The following is a 14,122-nucleotide window of genomic DNA, read 5'->3' on the forward strand; positions in this document are numbered from 1 at the left end:
TTCATTTCCACTTCCTTTCATACCCGCAAACCACGTGCTTGCGGAGTCCAGCATATGGCGTCCGTTTCGACAGGATATGTTCGGATGTTATGGAGGGAAGTTTAATGTTGAAACGAATAAAAAGAATATAATTAAATATTTAGAGAGATAAATTGTGGATCGAGACATTATAAATTTATTAAAGTTCATAAAATCGGATTGATATGTATTTTAAACATCCAAGTAACTGCATAATTGCCGGACTGTCACAATGCGGAAAGACTACATTAGTAAAAAAAATTATTCGTTGTAAAATTTATGATAAACCATTTAAGAAATTTTATGGTGTTATTCTGTATATTTTGCCGTTTTTTCGAGATGAAAAAGAAAATTACATTTATGTATTGGCCTACCTGAATCTGTACAAGGATGGGATTTGGTAATAATTGATGATTTGATGCACGAACTTGGTTCAAAAACTGCGTTTCTGTTTACAACAGCAGGTCGCACCATTATAATGTAAGCGTGATCTTGATAATGCAAAATTTGTTTCCAAAAAATAGAATTATGAGAGATATAACATTAAATACGCATTATTTGATTTTATTTAAAAATAATCGGGACGAAAGTCAAGTAAGTTGTTTGGGCAGACAAGCTTTTGCAGGAAAAATGTAATTTTATTTTTATGGCATGCATATAAAGAGAAGGATGGCTCTGGTTTCCTTCCCGAAATTGTTTGGGCGGCCGTATCAAAGTTACAACAATCTGACAATAAAGAATTGGTAAATTAATATCCGAAGAATTACTCGGAGAGTTACCGACTTTTATCTTCTGCACGATAAGTAAAGTTCAAATTACTACAGTTCAGTGGGCATTTCGAGGATATCCAGGAGAACACGTCCATGCCCCGAAAGAGCCAGTCAGAGTATCTGTTGTGTCCGATGAAAATCAAGAACCTCGATGAAAAAACCCTCTGCTGACGATAATGGTGAGGATGCATTTATTAAACAAATAACTATATCTGTACCGCAGCTATATCAAAAATACATTCCTCATTAATCGACAAACTGAGACAAAATGACTATGGATGGGATACAAAAGGTGAATTAACAGTTAGGGGCCACTCCAGTTGTAGGAAGTCATATAATTGATCTGTTATCCCATTTAATGAGAAATCGAAAAACACCTCTTTCTCCGGTTGGTTTTAACGTGTTTTGGGAAGCTGTAAGAAAATTAAATTTTCCTAGAGAGTGGATAGGAAATAAAAAGTTTGGCAACTCTACCCGAAATCGGCCCGAAAAGCCGAGATATCAACCGATACAAGTTGAATGTCCCGAAGAAATTTTTTCTACAAATTTCTCCAAGAGTATTTTACCAGTGGAAAAAGTCATCGAAAAAGAGGAAGAAGAGTCCCGAATGGAGCAAACTATTGAAAGATCGATATACTATAACCCTAAATCTTCGGCATCGTTCGGAGGAGTGAGTAAACTAGTTAAAGCTTCTAATTTATCGAGATCTACTGTCGAAAAAATGGTTGTCTTCTCAGCCTTGACACTTTATTCATTTGCAAGTAAAACCTTGTAAGAGTTAAATATTCGCGTAAGAAAAAACTAAAGCTTCTTATTATCCCAAACGACTTGATATGGCAAGCCGATTTAATTGTGATTAAACAAGCAATTTTCTAGATATAATAACGGCATAAAATGATTTATTAACAATAATCAATGTATTTTAGTATAAGTATTGTGTAACGTTGTATCCAATATAAGAGATAAAAATACCTAAGTCTGTTTTGGAAGCATTTCAAACTTATTTTTTAAACGAATAAATATTTCTCTAAAATATGTTCTACAAAACTGATAAAAGCGAACCGAATTTATATAATTAGCCTGTTACAGTTAAAAATTTGTTTACAAAAAAATATAAACAATTTATCATTATTCGACCTTTATTCCGAATTACTAAAGCTTCAGTGGTTTGAGAGCAATTAAAAAAATAAAACTTTACGAAATTAAAATATATAGATTGTTTGCTTATTCGTAATTCTTCGCATCACATTTATTAGCCGTACGGGTTTCTCAAACGCGGATTCCAGCGCATATATCCCGGGTGATCCCGTTTGAAGCTATACGTCTTTACGAAACCCTAAAAGACAACCGAGTGATCCCAGTCAAGGATCCCAGAATCTTCGGTTGTCTTTTTAACCCGGGAAATATCCCGGGAAATTTTTCTTATCCCGGGAAATCCCGCCAAATTTCTTTGAATATTCACTTTTTCTTATTTTGTGTTACAGGTTGCAGAAATTTTGCAGAATAGAAAGATTATAAATTCACTCATGAACTGTCAGAATACATTTGTATTCCGACAGTTTATTTGTATTTATTAATTTTAACCCTACTTATTAGTTGCTTTTTTTTATATTTCTGCTCGTTATGGCACGTCACAAATGGTCAATAATCAATACGTAGCTTATTTGTGGCAGGACTCTCAAAATTGCTTTACCATGTAATATCTGGAATAATTGTGCTTATCTGTCTTAATTTTTAACCATGCCCAGTAGCTTCAATAACTGCGTAACGCCAAGTTGTGCAAATTGGGCAGAGGATAAACGATACGAAGTCAGCAAGTATGAGTTTTTCTTCATAATCTGATTATTAAAGACAAACGAACTGCCGAATTATCGGCTATAGATGTTTCATTAAAGCAGTCGAGTAGACAAATCAAGAAATAGAGACAAAAAAGTACTACAATCTCGAAAACGAACTAGAAATCTTCAGGATACAGGATGAAAAACACATAATATGTCTTCTCTTAAATGCATTAAACACGATTCCAATCACATCAATTGAATCGGAAAAGGCATTCTCGTTAGCAAGACTTTTCATTACTAAAATAAGAATTAGATTGAGTGATCGGAAGTATTGACCATCTTTGCTTTTTAAAATCTTATAAAAATTTACAATATTTGTATTATATTTTATTTTAAAAAACAAAAATTACTTTTTAAGTTAGAAGTTTGATCTAAGTTCATTTTTTCTTTAAATTTTCAACTCAATAATCCATGCAGTTGACACGAGAGTTGATGAGTTTGTGTGGTATGTAATACTTACTCGTACGTTCTATACAGCAGCCATCACATTAAAAGCACAAGATTATCATTGTCGTCTGTAGCTATTTGCCTGATGATCACAGATATCAAACAAAATAAGCTTTGCACATATTACACTTCGGATTGAAGTTTTAGGACCATATCCCTACATAATCATATGCACGTCTCGAGCGACAAGTGTGCTATTTATAAGTTAATATGTGAATTTGGAGCGTTGTCGTTAGAACTGTTACAATAAAATATACATATACTCTTTTTAAAACACAACAAAGCACCCTCCTTCTGACAAATCACACTGATTGTAAAACTTCCTATATTCATTGTATACATGATATTCTAATAATTATTATATTAAATCATGTTGAATATGCTATCAATACTATTGTTTTCCTCTTGGTCCACAACCACACGTAGTTTTTCATTTACACGCCCATTTCTTCTTCATCCTTCAATTTTGTCCACCAGTGTATAAGACCATAGAAAATGTGCTAGTGACTTTGAGATATTGCCTGATAAAGTTGCATGATTTGTGTGATATTACTTTGCCATGCATAGTTGTGCTATGACGTTGTATCTCAAAAATAAAGTCATGGATCCCCATTTTTTATAAGATTTTTGGATTCCTCATTTCAATAAATAGAAAATGGCAAAGTTTAATCAAAATTGATTGATCAAATTTTGGGATTGAACACAATATTGTAAGCCACATAGAAGAGGCTTTGCTAATGCTCTGCCTCAATAAAAGTATTAATTGTAATACTTATAATATACAAAAACTAATGAATTATTTGTACAGGGTTAAATATCAAATGATTTTATATAAAGTATATTGGATTTTAATGTATGGCCATAGCAGTTTTGTAGTCATCAACACCAACATATATAACTTCTCTTTATGGCACATTCTGACATAATTCACTGTTGTCATAATCCTCCTACTAAACATTCACATTCACTAATTTGTATACTTGTTTATTTTTGAGGTTAGAAGTTTGGAATGTCAAGTGGAGAAAATTAGAAATTTTGACACAGAAAGGAAAAAAATGCTTTTTGCCTTTCTGTTGGCAATGATGGAGTGTTCAAACATTGGGATTCTTTGCCTCCAATCATTTCAGTTCTACTGCAGAAAGATAAGAAAAACTGCCAAAAAGTTAGGAATGTTATGAATAGTCAGAGAGAATATGTGGTCTGTATAATTTGTGGTTGTTTTTTGGTTGAAAATAAAAAATTAGCATAAAAACACTACAAACTTATGTTATAACCCAATACAATAAAAATTACATTTTTTCATACTAATTTATTTTAAAAATATATACCGTATTTACTAGCATATAAGACGAGGTTTTTATACATTCGTCACTGCTTCAAAAACCTAGGTAGTCCTATATGCACGAGAGAAGGATTCTTTGTGTTTTGAAATAATTTCTGTGAACCGTGTATACTTCACGCCATCATTATAGGTCTACAGTCCGTTTATCGTAAGTTGGCACCTACCGTAAACAAATTAAGACACACTTTCCTTTCTTTATTGGTTTAATCCTCCGTCCATTAATTAAAAACCACGTTGCATCACATTCATTGGCAGAAAATAGTTTCTAGTTATTTATATAAAACATTAATGACGCAGTCACTTAGCAATGATTATAAACTATAATTATTTTAATATTAGGTAAATTGTTCTTTTTAACAAATATTAGCACATTCTGAATCATTAAAAATAAACTTTTTCTAGTTATGTGCATTATGATGTTTTAGTTTTGTTTTCCATTCATCATGTATTAAGGCAAACGTGGTTGTTTGCCTTAATACATGCATTTGATAATATTTTATTTGTGATTAAACGAAATAAAATTAGAATTGTATTAAAAAATCTAATTTTCTTTATTTTGATGTCTAAAGTCATACCATATCCTATAAGCGAGATTGTCTTATACCAGAGTAAATATAGTACATTGCATGCTTTATTTTATACATTTTATATATTTTTATCATATCTTTTGTACATACCATTTTTATTTTATATATTAACATCATTTAAATGTGATTTAAATGCTAATAGCAATAAGTTTTTAAAGAAATATTCATGTTAATCATGCAAGATATTGATTGAGAATTTTTATTTGTTTTGTTAAAGTCTAAAATGAAAAACTTACTCTATTAGACATATCAAATGTTACTGGTGCACTTTGTTCAGTACTTTCTGTCACATGACTTGGAGAATGTGAAAGATTTCCTTCAGGTTCATCTTCAAGAGAATATTTATCTTCCAACTGATGAGACATATCAAGAGTCAACAGCTTTTTATTAGTCACATCACTACTAATTAATCGGGGAGAATGATCTGATATGCACTGTGGTAACATTTGATCCCTATATTTATATATTTAAAAATAATATAATTAATGCAAAACAAATAAATAAATATAATGTATAATGTAATATTTGTTTACAATAAAATTGTTTATTTCACTATTCTAACTAATTTATAGCTAATGAGAAAATTAAATTATTATTATTATTTAAATAATGACAATATTTAGGTATTTAACTCTCTAAATAAGGATAGTAAATATTTATTAAAATTACATTAAAATTAAAATTAAATTATATAAAATTTATTAAGTTTGTAATAAGCCAAATTTTATGTGCACATAAAAGTTTAGTTTATTAAATTTTACTTATTTATAAGTAAAATTTAATAAACTAAACTTAACTAACAGATACAATATGTTTTATAAATTCATTTCTACTTTTTCTTAAATAAAATTGTGCTATCCAATAAATTATAGTTACAATTTATAAAATGCATAACTTAAAAAACTATTTTAAGGACTACAAATTTTGAAAGATGGCAATCTCTTGAAAGAAAGTACAAATGAATTTATAAAATCTTTTCTATCAGATAAGACAGGAAAAGTGTTTCCTTTTTATCTTTATTATTTTCTTTACAGCTTTTAAAAAACTTGTAAAAGGAAAGTCTATTAGGTCAGATGCTATATGATTTTGTGTTCCCGTGGGGCAAAAATATAATATTAATATGTTTCTATAATTTAAGTGTTTTTTTTGGGAAATTAATTTCTCGTAAAATCTTCTACCGTTAGTTTAATTAAATAATTTTATACTTATGTCTTGACAAAACACCAATGCTTTCATCAATGCAAATTTTGAAACTATTCTGATAAATATTTGTTCTTCAGAAGAATAATGAATGAATGAATGACATTTACTTATTATTAAATGCTAAGTAATTTGGCACTAGAGGTAAATGTTAGGTGCCATCTCTTGCTAAAATTTAATAATTATAATTAAATTAATATTTTAATAATTAACTTAGAAAAATTCTGGGGGAAAAAAATCTGCCTGGGAATGGGACTCGAACCCACAACTCCTGCTTAGCGTGCAGTCACATTTCCAATCACACTAACCAGGGGACCTTCATCTGCATAGTGTAACTGACAATCCAGCAATTAACAATCATTAATAATTCGGCAATCATTTAACTTTAATATATAACTATCGAGTTTAAGATGTTTATATTTGTACATCATAATATTTTCTAATGTTCAGCTGGATTTTGTATAGAAATTATTATAAAAATAAAATTAATGTTCGTATTTTTTTATAGTGATAGTAATCTTACAATATTAAGTAAAAATTTTGATATCTATAAAGCAATTTTAATTTAATGAGCTTTTTGAAGGTTAGCTTTTCATATAGAGCCATTTAATATAAATTATTTGAAGTTAATGAAAAAAATTTAGTAATAGTAATAATAATAGTGCTAAAATTAATTAATAAAATTAAAAATTTAATAAATTTTTAATTTAATAAATGTGAAAAGTTAATGTGAAAAGTAAATACCTAGAGGTTGCTGAATGTGTATCAGATATTGAGTCTTCACTTTTTGAATACATACTAATTTCATCTTCAAATTTTACAGTGGTAATATCTAGATTTATTAAACTTGGTGCACTTACACATCTAGCCGGCTGAAAAAAAGTTTTTAAATTCAATAATATTCAATTTATAAATTATGTGATAAATGTTTCAAACAATAGATAGAACATGTGAAATATTAATTACAATTTTCAAGCATTGGATTTTAACCCATGTACTTGTTTTTTCCTTGTTTTTCCTTTCCTGCATCTTCCTGAAATTCATTTCATTGTTTTGTGTTTATTGTAACAGGTTCATAAGCCAAATTTTATGTGCACATAAATGCATATTTCACACACAAGTGCATATTTCATATTGATAGTTTTGTGTATATTTACTAAGATATTAGCATTCCAAACTGTTGATCAACATTTTATTGTTGTCCAAGTTTTGAAATATTGCATGTTTTTTGCTATGAGATGAAAACACAAAAAACCCAATGGTTACTGCAAGTATTGCAAGAGATTCTATTCAGTTTTTGTTTGTTTGTTTGTTTAGTTATGGCAATGCAACACTTGTGCGATCTGCTTAGGGGGTGCCTTCTGGGAGGTCTTTCTAAGGGAAACTGGCTCCTATCTAGACATTACAGATGTGGGAGAAAACCCGGAAAACTCCACGTGCCCAGCCCGTCTCCGAGCGAGGCGCAAACCCACGACAGAACTCCCAGCGTTCAGGGTACGAAACATTATGCGTTGGCCACTGCAGTGGCGTAGCGAACATAACTGGCACCCGGGGCATAACTGGCGCCCGACACTTTATTGGCGCCCCTCTTCCCCCTCCAGAAACACATATAGTTTGTCTTGGAGACCATTTGGGCGCCCTTCTGAGAGTGGCGCCCGGTGCATGATACACTTCCTTGCACCCCCCTCGCTACGCTACTGGGCCACTGGTAGGCACGAGATTCTAATCAGACATCTACCAATCTTTAGGGGGCCATACCCTAAACATCATTGTCACTAATGTTAGTGTGTTTCCTCAAATTCAATGACTCACTGAATTGGTCAGAGCTGTTATTCTCAAGTGGGGTCAGAGAAATTTGCCTAGATCTGGGAAATTTAGCAGAGCTCCAGTGACTAGAATAAAAAATTGTTTTTTACAAACCAGGATTTCCAGGAAAATTTTGAAAACTATAATTTGCAGACACACTGGCTTGATAAATTGTTTAAAATATTTGGCTGGTTAGTCATGATGTATGAATGCTAAATTTCCAATCAGATCATTTCCCAGAATTCCAATTTCCCCAGCTTTGGATGCATAGGATTGGAACATTTGCAACACAAGGTCTTGACTGTAGTTTATTTCTGCTGTATAAAACACAAAAATATCAGTCTGCCACCCAATTATATATGAGTGCACAAAATTCAAATGTTTCAAATTGCCCAGCAATCACATTTTGCATTGTTATGGAACTTGTTATTTTTCAAATTCTCAACACAACTAAAAACCTTTTTTATATCCCAGTATGAACTGCTTTAGATAAAAACTAATGTTTTTGACCATAAATTTGGTCTTCGTCAGGCTATTGACCAGTATAAAATTTGAAACTGGAATTCGAACAATGTGTTTAAAATTATTTTAAATTCCAAATTATTTAAAAATTGGAAACTAATTTTCGCCGTACAAGCTACTGAAGTGATAAAAATATTATTACATCCCCATGAGCTGTTCATACAGGGATATAAAAAAGGTTTTTAGTGTGTTGATTTATCCTTCCCAAAGATTGTGTGAGAAGTTGTTTCAATTTCTCAAAATCCTTTACTAAATTGGATTAGTTATAAAAAATGGAAAAAACTTGATAACTTTGATAACTTGATAACTAGATTGATAACTTTGGTCAATTATCAATCTAGGGTAGATAACATGTAAACTAAGAAATTTTCTTTCTAGGTTCAAGGAAAACCTGCAAATGGAATCTATATAGTTGGTTGTTGTTATTTCTTTTTGATATTGTTAGCTAAGTACTTTTTCTTGTTACCAGAGGCCACTTGTTGTTACAGTTTTGTTTTTGTTTTCCAAATAATATTAAGCTTGCTGAAGGGTATATCTGTGAATATTTCCTGTTTTGTGGTAAATACTATTAATATTTATTTAATAATGGAACAAGAGATTTCTAAAAACGTTTTAATGTAACAATGGGTCAAAAGAATATAATAAAAAATGCTATGACAGATATAAGAAAACATCAGAAATGCAAATATTTTTAATGAGTAAGTCTTCAAAAACACAGGAACATGATCTTTTCAATGACGACCTATTTGAAACAATGCTTGCAGAAGGAATTCCATGGAATAAACTTAATGATGAAACATGATTGAGTTTAATGATGAGCATTCCTTGTGAAATACTGAAATTGAAATGTTTCTTAAAAAATATTTCAATTAATACAAAAATTAATGAAATAGCCTAGGACAATAAATATATATAAAAATATTCACAAATCAAAAGAAGCAACAAAGGTCTTCATATTCTGCTTTTATTTCACAACCTCTGGAGTAAAGCAGTCTTTATGGGTGGAGTCGATCTCTTATTTAAGGCTTCTCGTTTGCTTCATTATGTAAAAACATTTAAAAACACATGGAAATTGTTTTTAAATGTCTGCTAGACATCTATGAAAAGTCTTTAAATAAAATTTTCAAGGATATTGGAAATAATGATATTTGGATACTGGTGAATGAAACAACAGATGCTATTGATGGTGTGTTGTTAATGCAATAGTTAGAATCCTAAAAACACTGTATAAAAGTTACCCTATTGTATCACATACACACTTGAAGAAATATATTATGAAACTGTAGCTTGATTTGTAAATGAGGCTTTAGGTATTCTGTGGTCAGGAAAGATCCAGCATCATAAAGTGTTGCTGCTTGTGACAGACAGTTCTGAAGAGATGGTGAAGGCAGCTAGTGCACTAAAAAATTTTTTTTATCCACATTTAATGCAACTGACTTGTCTGGCTCATGGATTGATTTATAGAAATCATTAGGAGCAGTTTTTCTGATGTGGATAGACTAGTATCTTCAGTAAATAAAATTTTTGTTAATTTTTGGATCAGAATAGAACAGTAAAACATACAGGCAGGAGGACCAGTACAAAATCCATAGAAAGTTTGGAAAGAGGAACACTTCCTCTTTCCCTAAATTTCGAGCAAAATACATAGAAAGTTTAGAAGAAAAGGGACTGTTCCTTCAAGAACAGTTAGACATTGTTGATTTACAAAAGAAAAAATATTATAAACTCTAGATCCTTCAGAAGTTAAATCTGTGGAAAAGTTTAGTCTTCTTGATAAAAATTCTACCTACAATGTTTTAAGAACAATTTCTGCCATTCTTACAAGAAGAAAATCTAGATCAGTGGTCGGGGAACTGGGGTAAAAATGAAATTATTGGAGGTAATAAGGAATTTCTCCAAAACCTACAGAGTAAAAGTTCTCAATGAAATTATTATGTTCCAAAAAGATAATTTTATTTGGTTTGTCTATTATTTACTATTTCCATAAAACTTTTTTCATTTTCAGTGTAAAATGATTCAATAAATAGTGTTTAATTTAAATTTGTATTGATTTTCTCCTTTTCAAAATCTGGGGGTAATATTGACTTACACAAGTATATTTTAGGGTAATGGCTAAAAATGTTCCCCACTTCCTGATCTAGATTTTGCTGTGGACATTTCCCCAAACCAGATGCTGCATTATAGCTTTGCAAGTGTCATGTGTAGATGTATAGATCTTTTTTTATGTACAAGAGGTTATTAACAGACTAGTGCCATAAGTTTTCTGTGCAAAATTTAAATAAAATATTAGCATGTTACAGTCACAATAATTTAAGATGCAAGTAAATACAGATATCCCCCGTATAACATGGTAATTAGGTTCCAAAAAACTGCCGTATTATGCAAATTTGTGCTATACGAAATAAAGGACTAGTACAGCAGTTCCCAAAGTGTGCACAATGGCACCCTAAGGCATTGCAGCTTCCTCACAGGAACACCATAAAATGTTAGAAAATATTTATAATGTTAGAATTTCACATAGGGTGCCTTGGGAAAATCTGCATTTAGCAAGGGTGCTAAGAATCAAAAAAGTTTGGGAACCACTGGACTAGTACAAAACATAAGGTTAGATTCAAAAAGTTAGCAAAAGTATACTATTCCTTTTTGTAATTAAAAAGAAAATATGTTTATTAAAGCAATCAATAATTAACTAACAATCATGATCAAAAGTATTGCACATTAGTATTTTTTTCTTCACTGCTAAATAAGGATGTTTTCATTTTGGCAAAATATTATCATCTTCCAAGTTTTTCTGATGATCTTAATCTGAAGTATCAGCAACATCTTGATTTTTCTCTAGTTTTTTCCCCATAAAATCTGATATTTTCATTAATTACATACCTCAAAGCCTGTTACCGATGTGAAATTAACATTAAAAAATGAAAAATTAGATTTCCACAAACGTTTTTGAACCTTCCAAATGGTTCTTCTTTAGGTGGCAATGAATTTCCATTAGAAAGCCATTAAAAAGGAACATTATTTGAAATTTGAATATGTTTACTCGATGACATCTTATTAGGCATGCACATTATAGAAGGTAGTGATTGATGATAATTTATAGTTCTTTATCCATTAGCACTTGCCATGCTATGAACAGATTTAATTCTTCTTTTGGTTAATACAGTTGTTGTTAAGGCTGTATTTGTAAATATATATAGGCCTCCAACCACCTTAGATGTTCCGTGTGTGGTGAGGTGCGGATAATTCTCGCCTGGTTAAAATCCAGCTCTATGTCAGGGTCACTGGCGTAAGTGGCAAGTGCAGTGGTGTCCCTGGCATGCTGTATGTTTGCTATGTGCTCTTTTATTCTAATCCCCAAGGAGCGCTTCATAGAGCCAATGTAAATGAGTTCTCTATCGCATCTGTGATCTTTAATTAGGATGTTGTAGATTCCTGGGAGTCTGTCCCAGTTAGGAATGTTTTTTCTGTTACAAAGGATGTCAAAAATGGTCGGACATCTTCTGTATGTGATGCGAATGTGGTGCGTCTTAGCTATCTCCATATATATTGAGTTGAGATATGGGTTGTAAGTGACTGGGATCCTTTCTTCATCATCAGGTCAGTTTTTGTCATGGAAGACTTGTAGTGTTTCTTGGAGTGGTAAAACCTGTCAATTAACTTACGGGTGAGCTTGGGGTACCCATGGTCCATGGCTATGCGATAAGTATGTCTCAGTTTGGCATGAAGAGCTTGCTGCGTGAACGAGTGAGTGTGCGCTCTTCTAATTAAAGCATTATAAGCTGCAATTTTATGTTGATATGGGTCACAAGACCCCACAGGTATGTATATGGATTCTGCTCCAGGTTTATAGTACACCTCTGTATGGATTGCCGATCCTTCAATTCTAATGCTAATGTCGAGGAAATGGACCTCGGTAGGGTGCACTTGATCAATTTCAATGGCTAAACCGTATGGGTTGTTAACAGAATCAACAAAGGCTGAGATGTCTGGTGGCATCTTCCATAGAATGACTATATCATCTATGTACCTCTTACATAAAATGTTGTTAGAGAGGTGGTGTGGGAGGATCGTACATTCCAATTGTCTTATTACCATCTCACACAAGTCTCCTGAGATGGGGCCCATTGGGACTCCTCTTCATTGTTCATATATTGTACCATTGATTTGAAAAAACAAATTGTAGCATAATAGATGTGCCATTTCTAGGACTTGCTGATGTAAGCTTTCATCATTCACAATGTTGAATAGGAGATCCCTAAAGGCACAAAAGGTAGGCGGGAGTTGAATCGAAGGGTATAGGGATTTAAAGTCCAATACCATGAGAAATTGTGGAGGGGAGTTGATTTCTCTGAGGAGAATTAATAGGTCCACAGGGTTATTTATAGTATACTTATACTCTAAATAACCCTGTCCCCTCTAAGTGTGGAGAGAGTAACTTGTGAGTGAGCTTCTCAAGCTTGCATGTTAGTGCCCATGTTTTATTGACAATAGGTGGTAGTTGTTGTCCCTGTTTGTAAGTTTTAGCAAATGTGAATAGCCTAGGTGTGTCAATCATAATATTTCCTATTTCTAGGCATTTAACTAATTTGGTAGTGGCGAATCGCTTAACCCTCAATTGTAACTTGTCCACCATACTACCGTCCATGCTCTCACATTGTGTTGAATTGATGTACTCCAATAACAGCTGATCACATGTAGGTGCGTCTCATGAGGACAAGAGATTTGTTCTTGTCGGCCTTGACCAACGAGACCCTGTTTTGCTGCATCCAATGGTTTGTGTGTCGTAATTTTGTTCTCAACTGCATTATTTTGTAAGGCTCCTTTGTATTTTCAATTCTGTGCGTGGTCTTCCAATGGTAATATTCCTTTCGTATGTCTGGTAGGCCTATCAGTAGAGTCTCTAAGTAGGGGATGCGATTCAAATCCCTCGTTGTAGGAGGGGATGCAAACTTAGGTCCATAACTTAAAACTTCCATTATGAAGTCAGGTAACTGCAAGTCATCTCATACAATAAATGGGAACTTGGAATGTTCATGACCTTTAGGTACTTAGAACCTTAGGATCCATTGTAGTTTTCTGTAATAGCATCTCAGGTTGATATTAAGCGTTGTGTATCGCCACCAACTTTGCATTTTCTTAGGCTAAGGTGTCCGGGCTCTGTCTGTAGAGTCCGTTTTTAATTTGCACTAGCTCTGCCAATTTAGGATAAATGGTCTTCCTTGACATTCGAATAGCCCTATTTAGGCATATCTACTGCACTTTACTAAGCAGTGGCTTGCTACCAGGTGGAAGTTGAATGCGAAAAAATGACATGAGTAAAACTCCTTACAGTCTGTTAGAAATTCATGTCTTGCTCTAGCCTTGGTTAGGCTTATAAGTGTTCTATTATATGGGTTAGCCAGCATCGCTAATTATTACAATTCCACACTACCCAACACTGGAGTAAAGTTAATTACATACCTGTTAAGTACTCACCAGTACCTAACAGGCTTTGAGGTACGTAATTAACTTTACTATGGTGTTGGGTAGTGTGGAATTGTGATACTTTCATTTGCTTGGGTGTCTCCAAGTCTTGAATCATGTTAGAGC

General features: G+C 32.4%; 1 protein-coding gene across 1 annotated transcript in view; it reads right to left on the reverse strand.

Moving 5' to 3' along the window:
• Window positions 1-5,223: 5,223 nt before the first annotated feature.
• The window catches only part of l(2)k05819 (transmembrane protein 94-like protein l(2)k05819), a 72,079-nt gene continuing 63,180 nt past the window's right edge, over window positions 5,224-14,122 (reverse strand). The window contains exons 20-21 of the mRNA XM_067273423.1: window positions 6,950-7,077; window positions 5,224-5,458 (exon numbers count right to left, since the gene is read on the reverse strand). Of these exons, the coding sequence (XP_067129524.1) occupies window positions 5,224-5,458; window positions 6,950-7,077 (363 nt within the window). The remainder of the gene's footprint in view (window positions 5,459-6,949; window positions 7,078-14,122) is intronic.

The sequence above is a fragment of the Centruroides vittatus genome, unplaced genomic scaffold (genome assembly GCF_030686945.1).
Source record: "Centruroides vittatus isolate TY-2023 unplaced genomic scaffold, ASM3068694v2 contig_476, whole genome shotgun sequence".
Taxonomy (NCBI): domain Eukaryota; kingdom Metazoa; phylum Arthropoda; class Arachnida; order Scorpiones; family Buthidae; genus Centruroides; species Centruroides vittatus.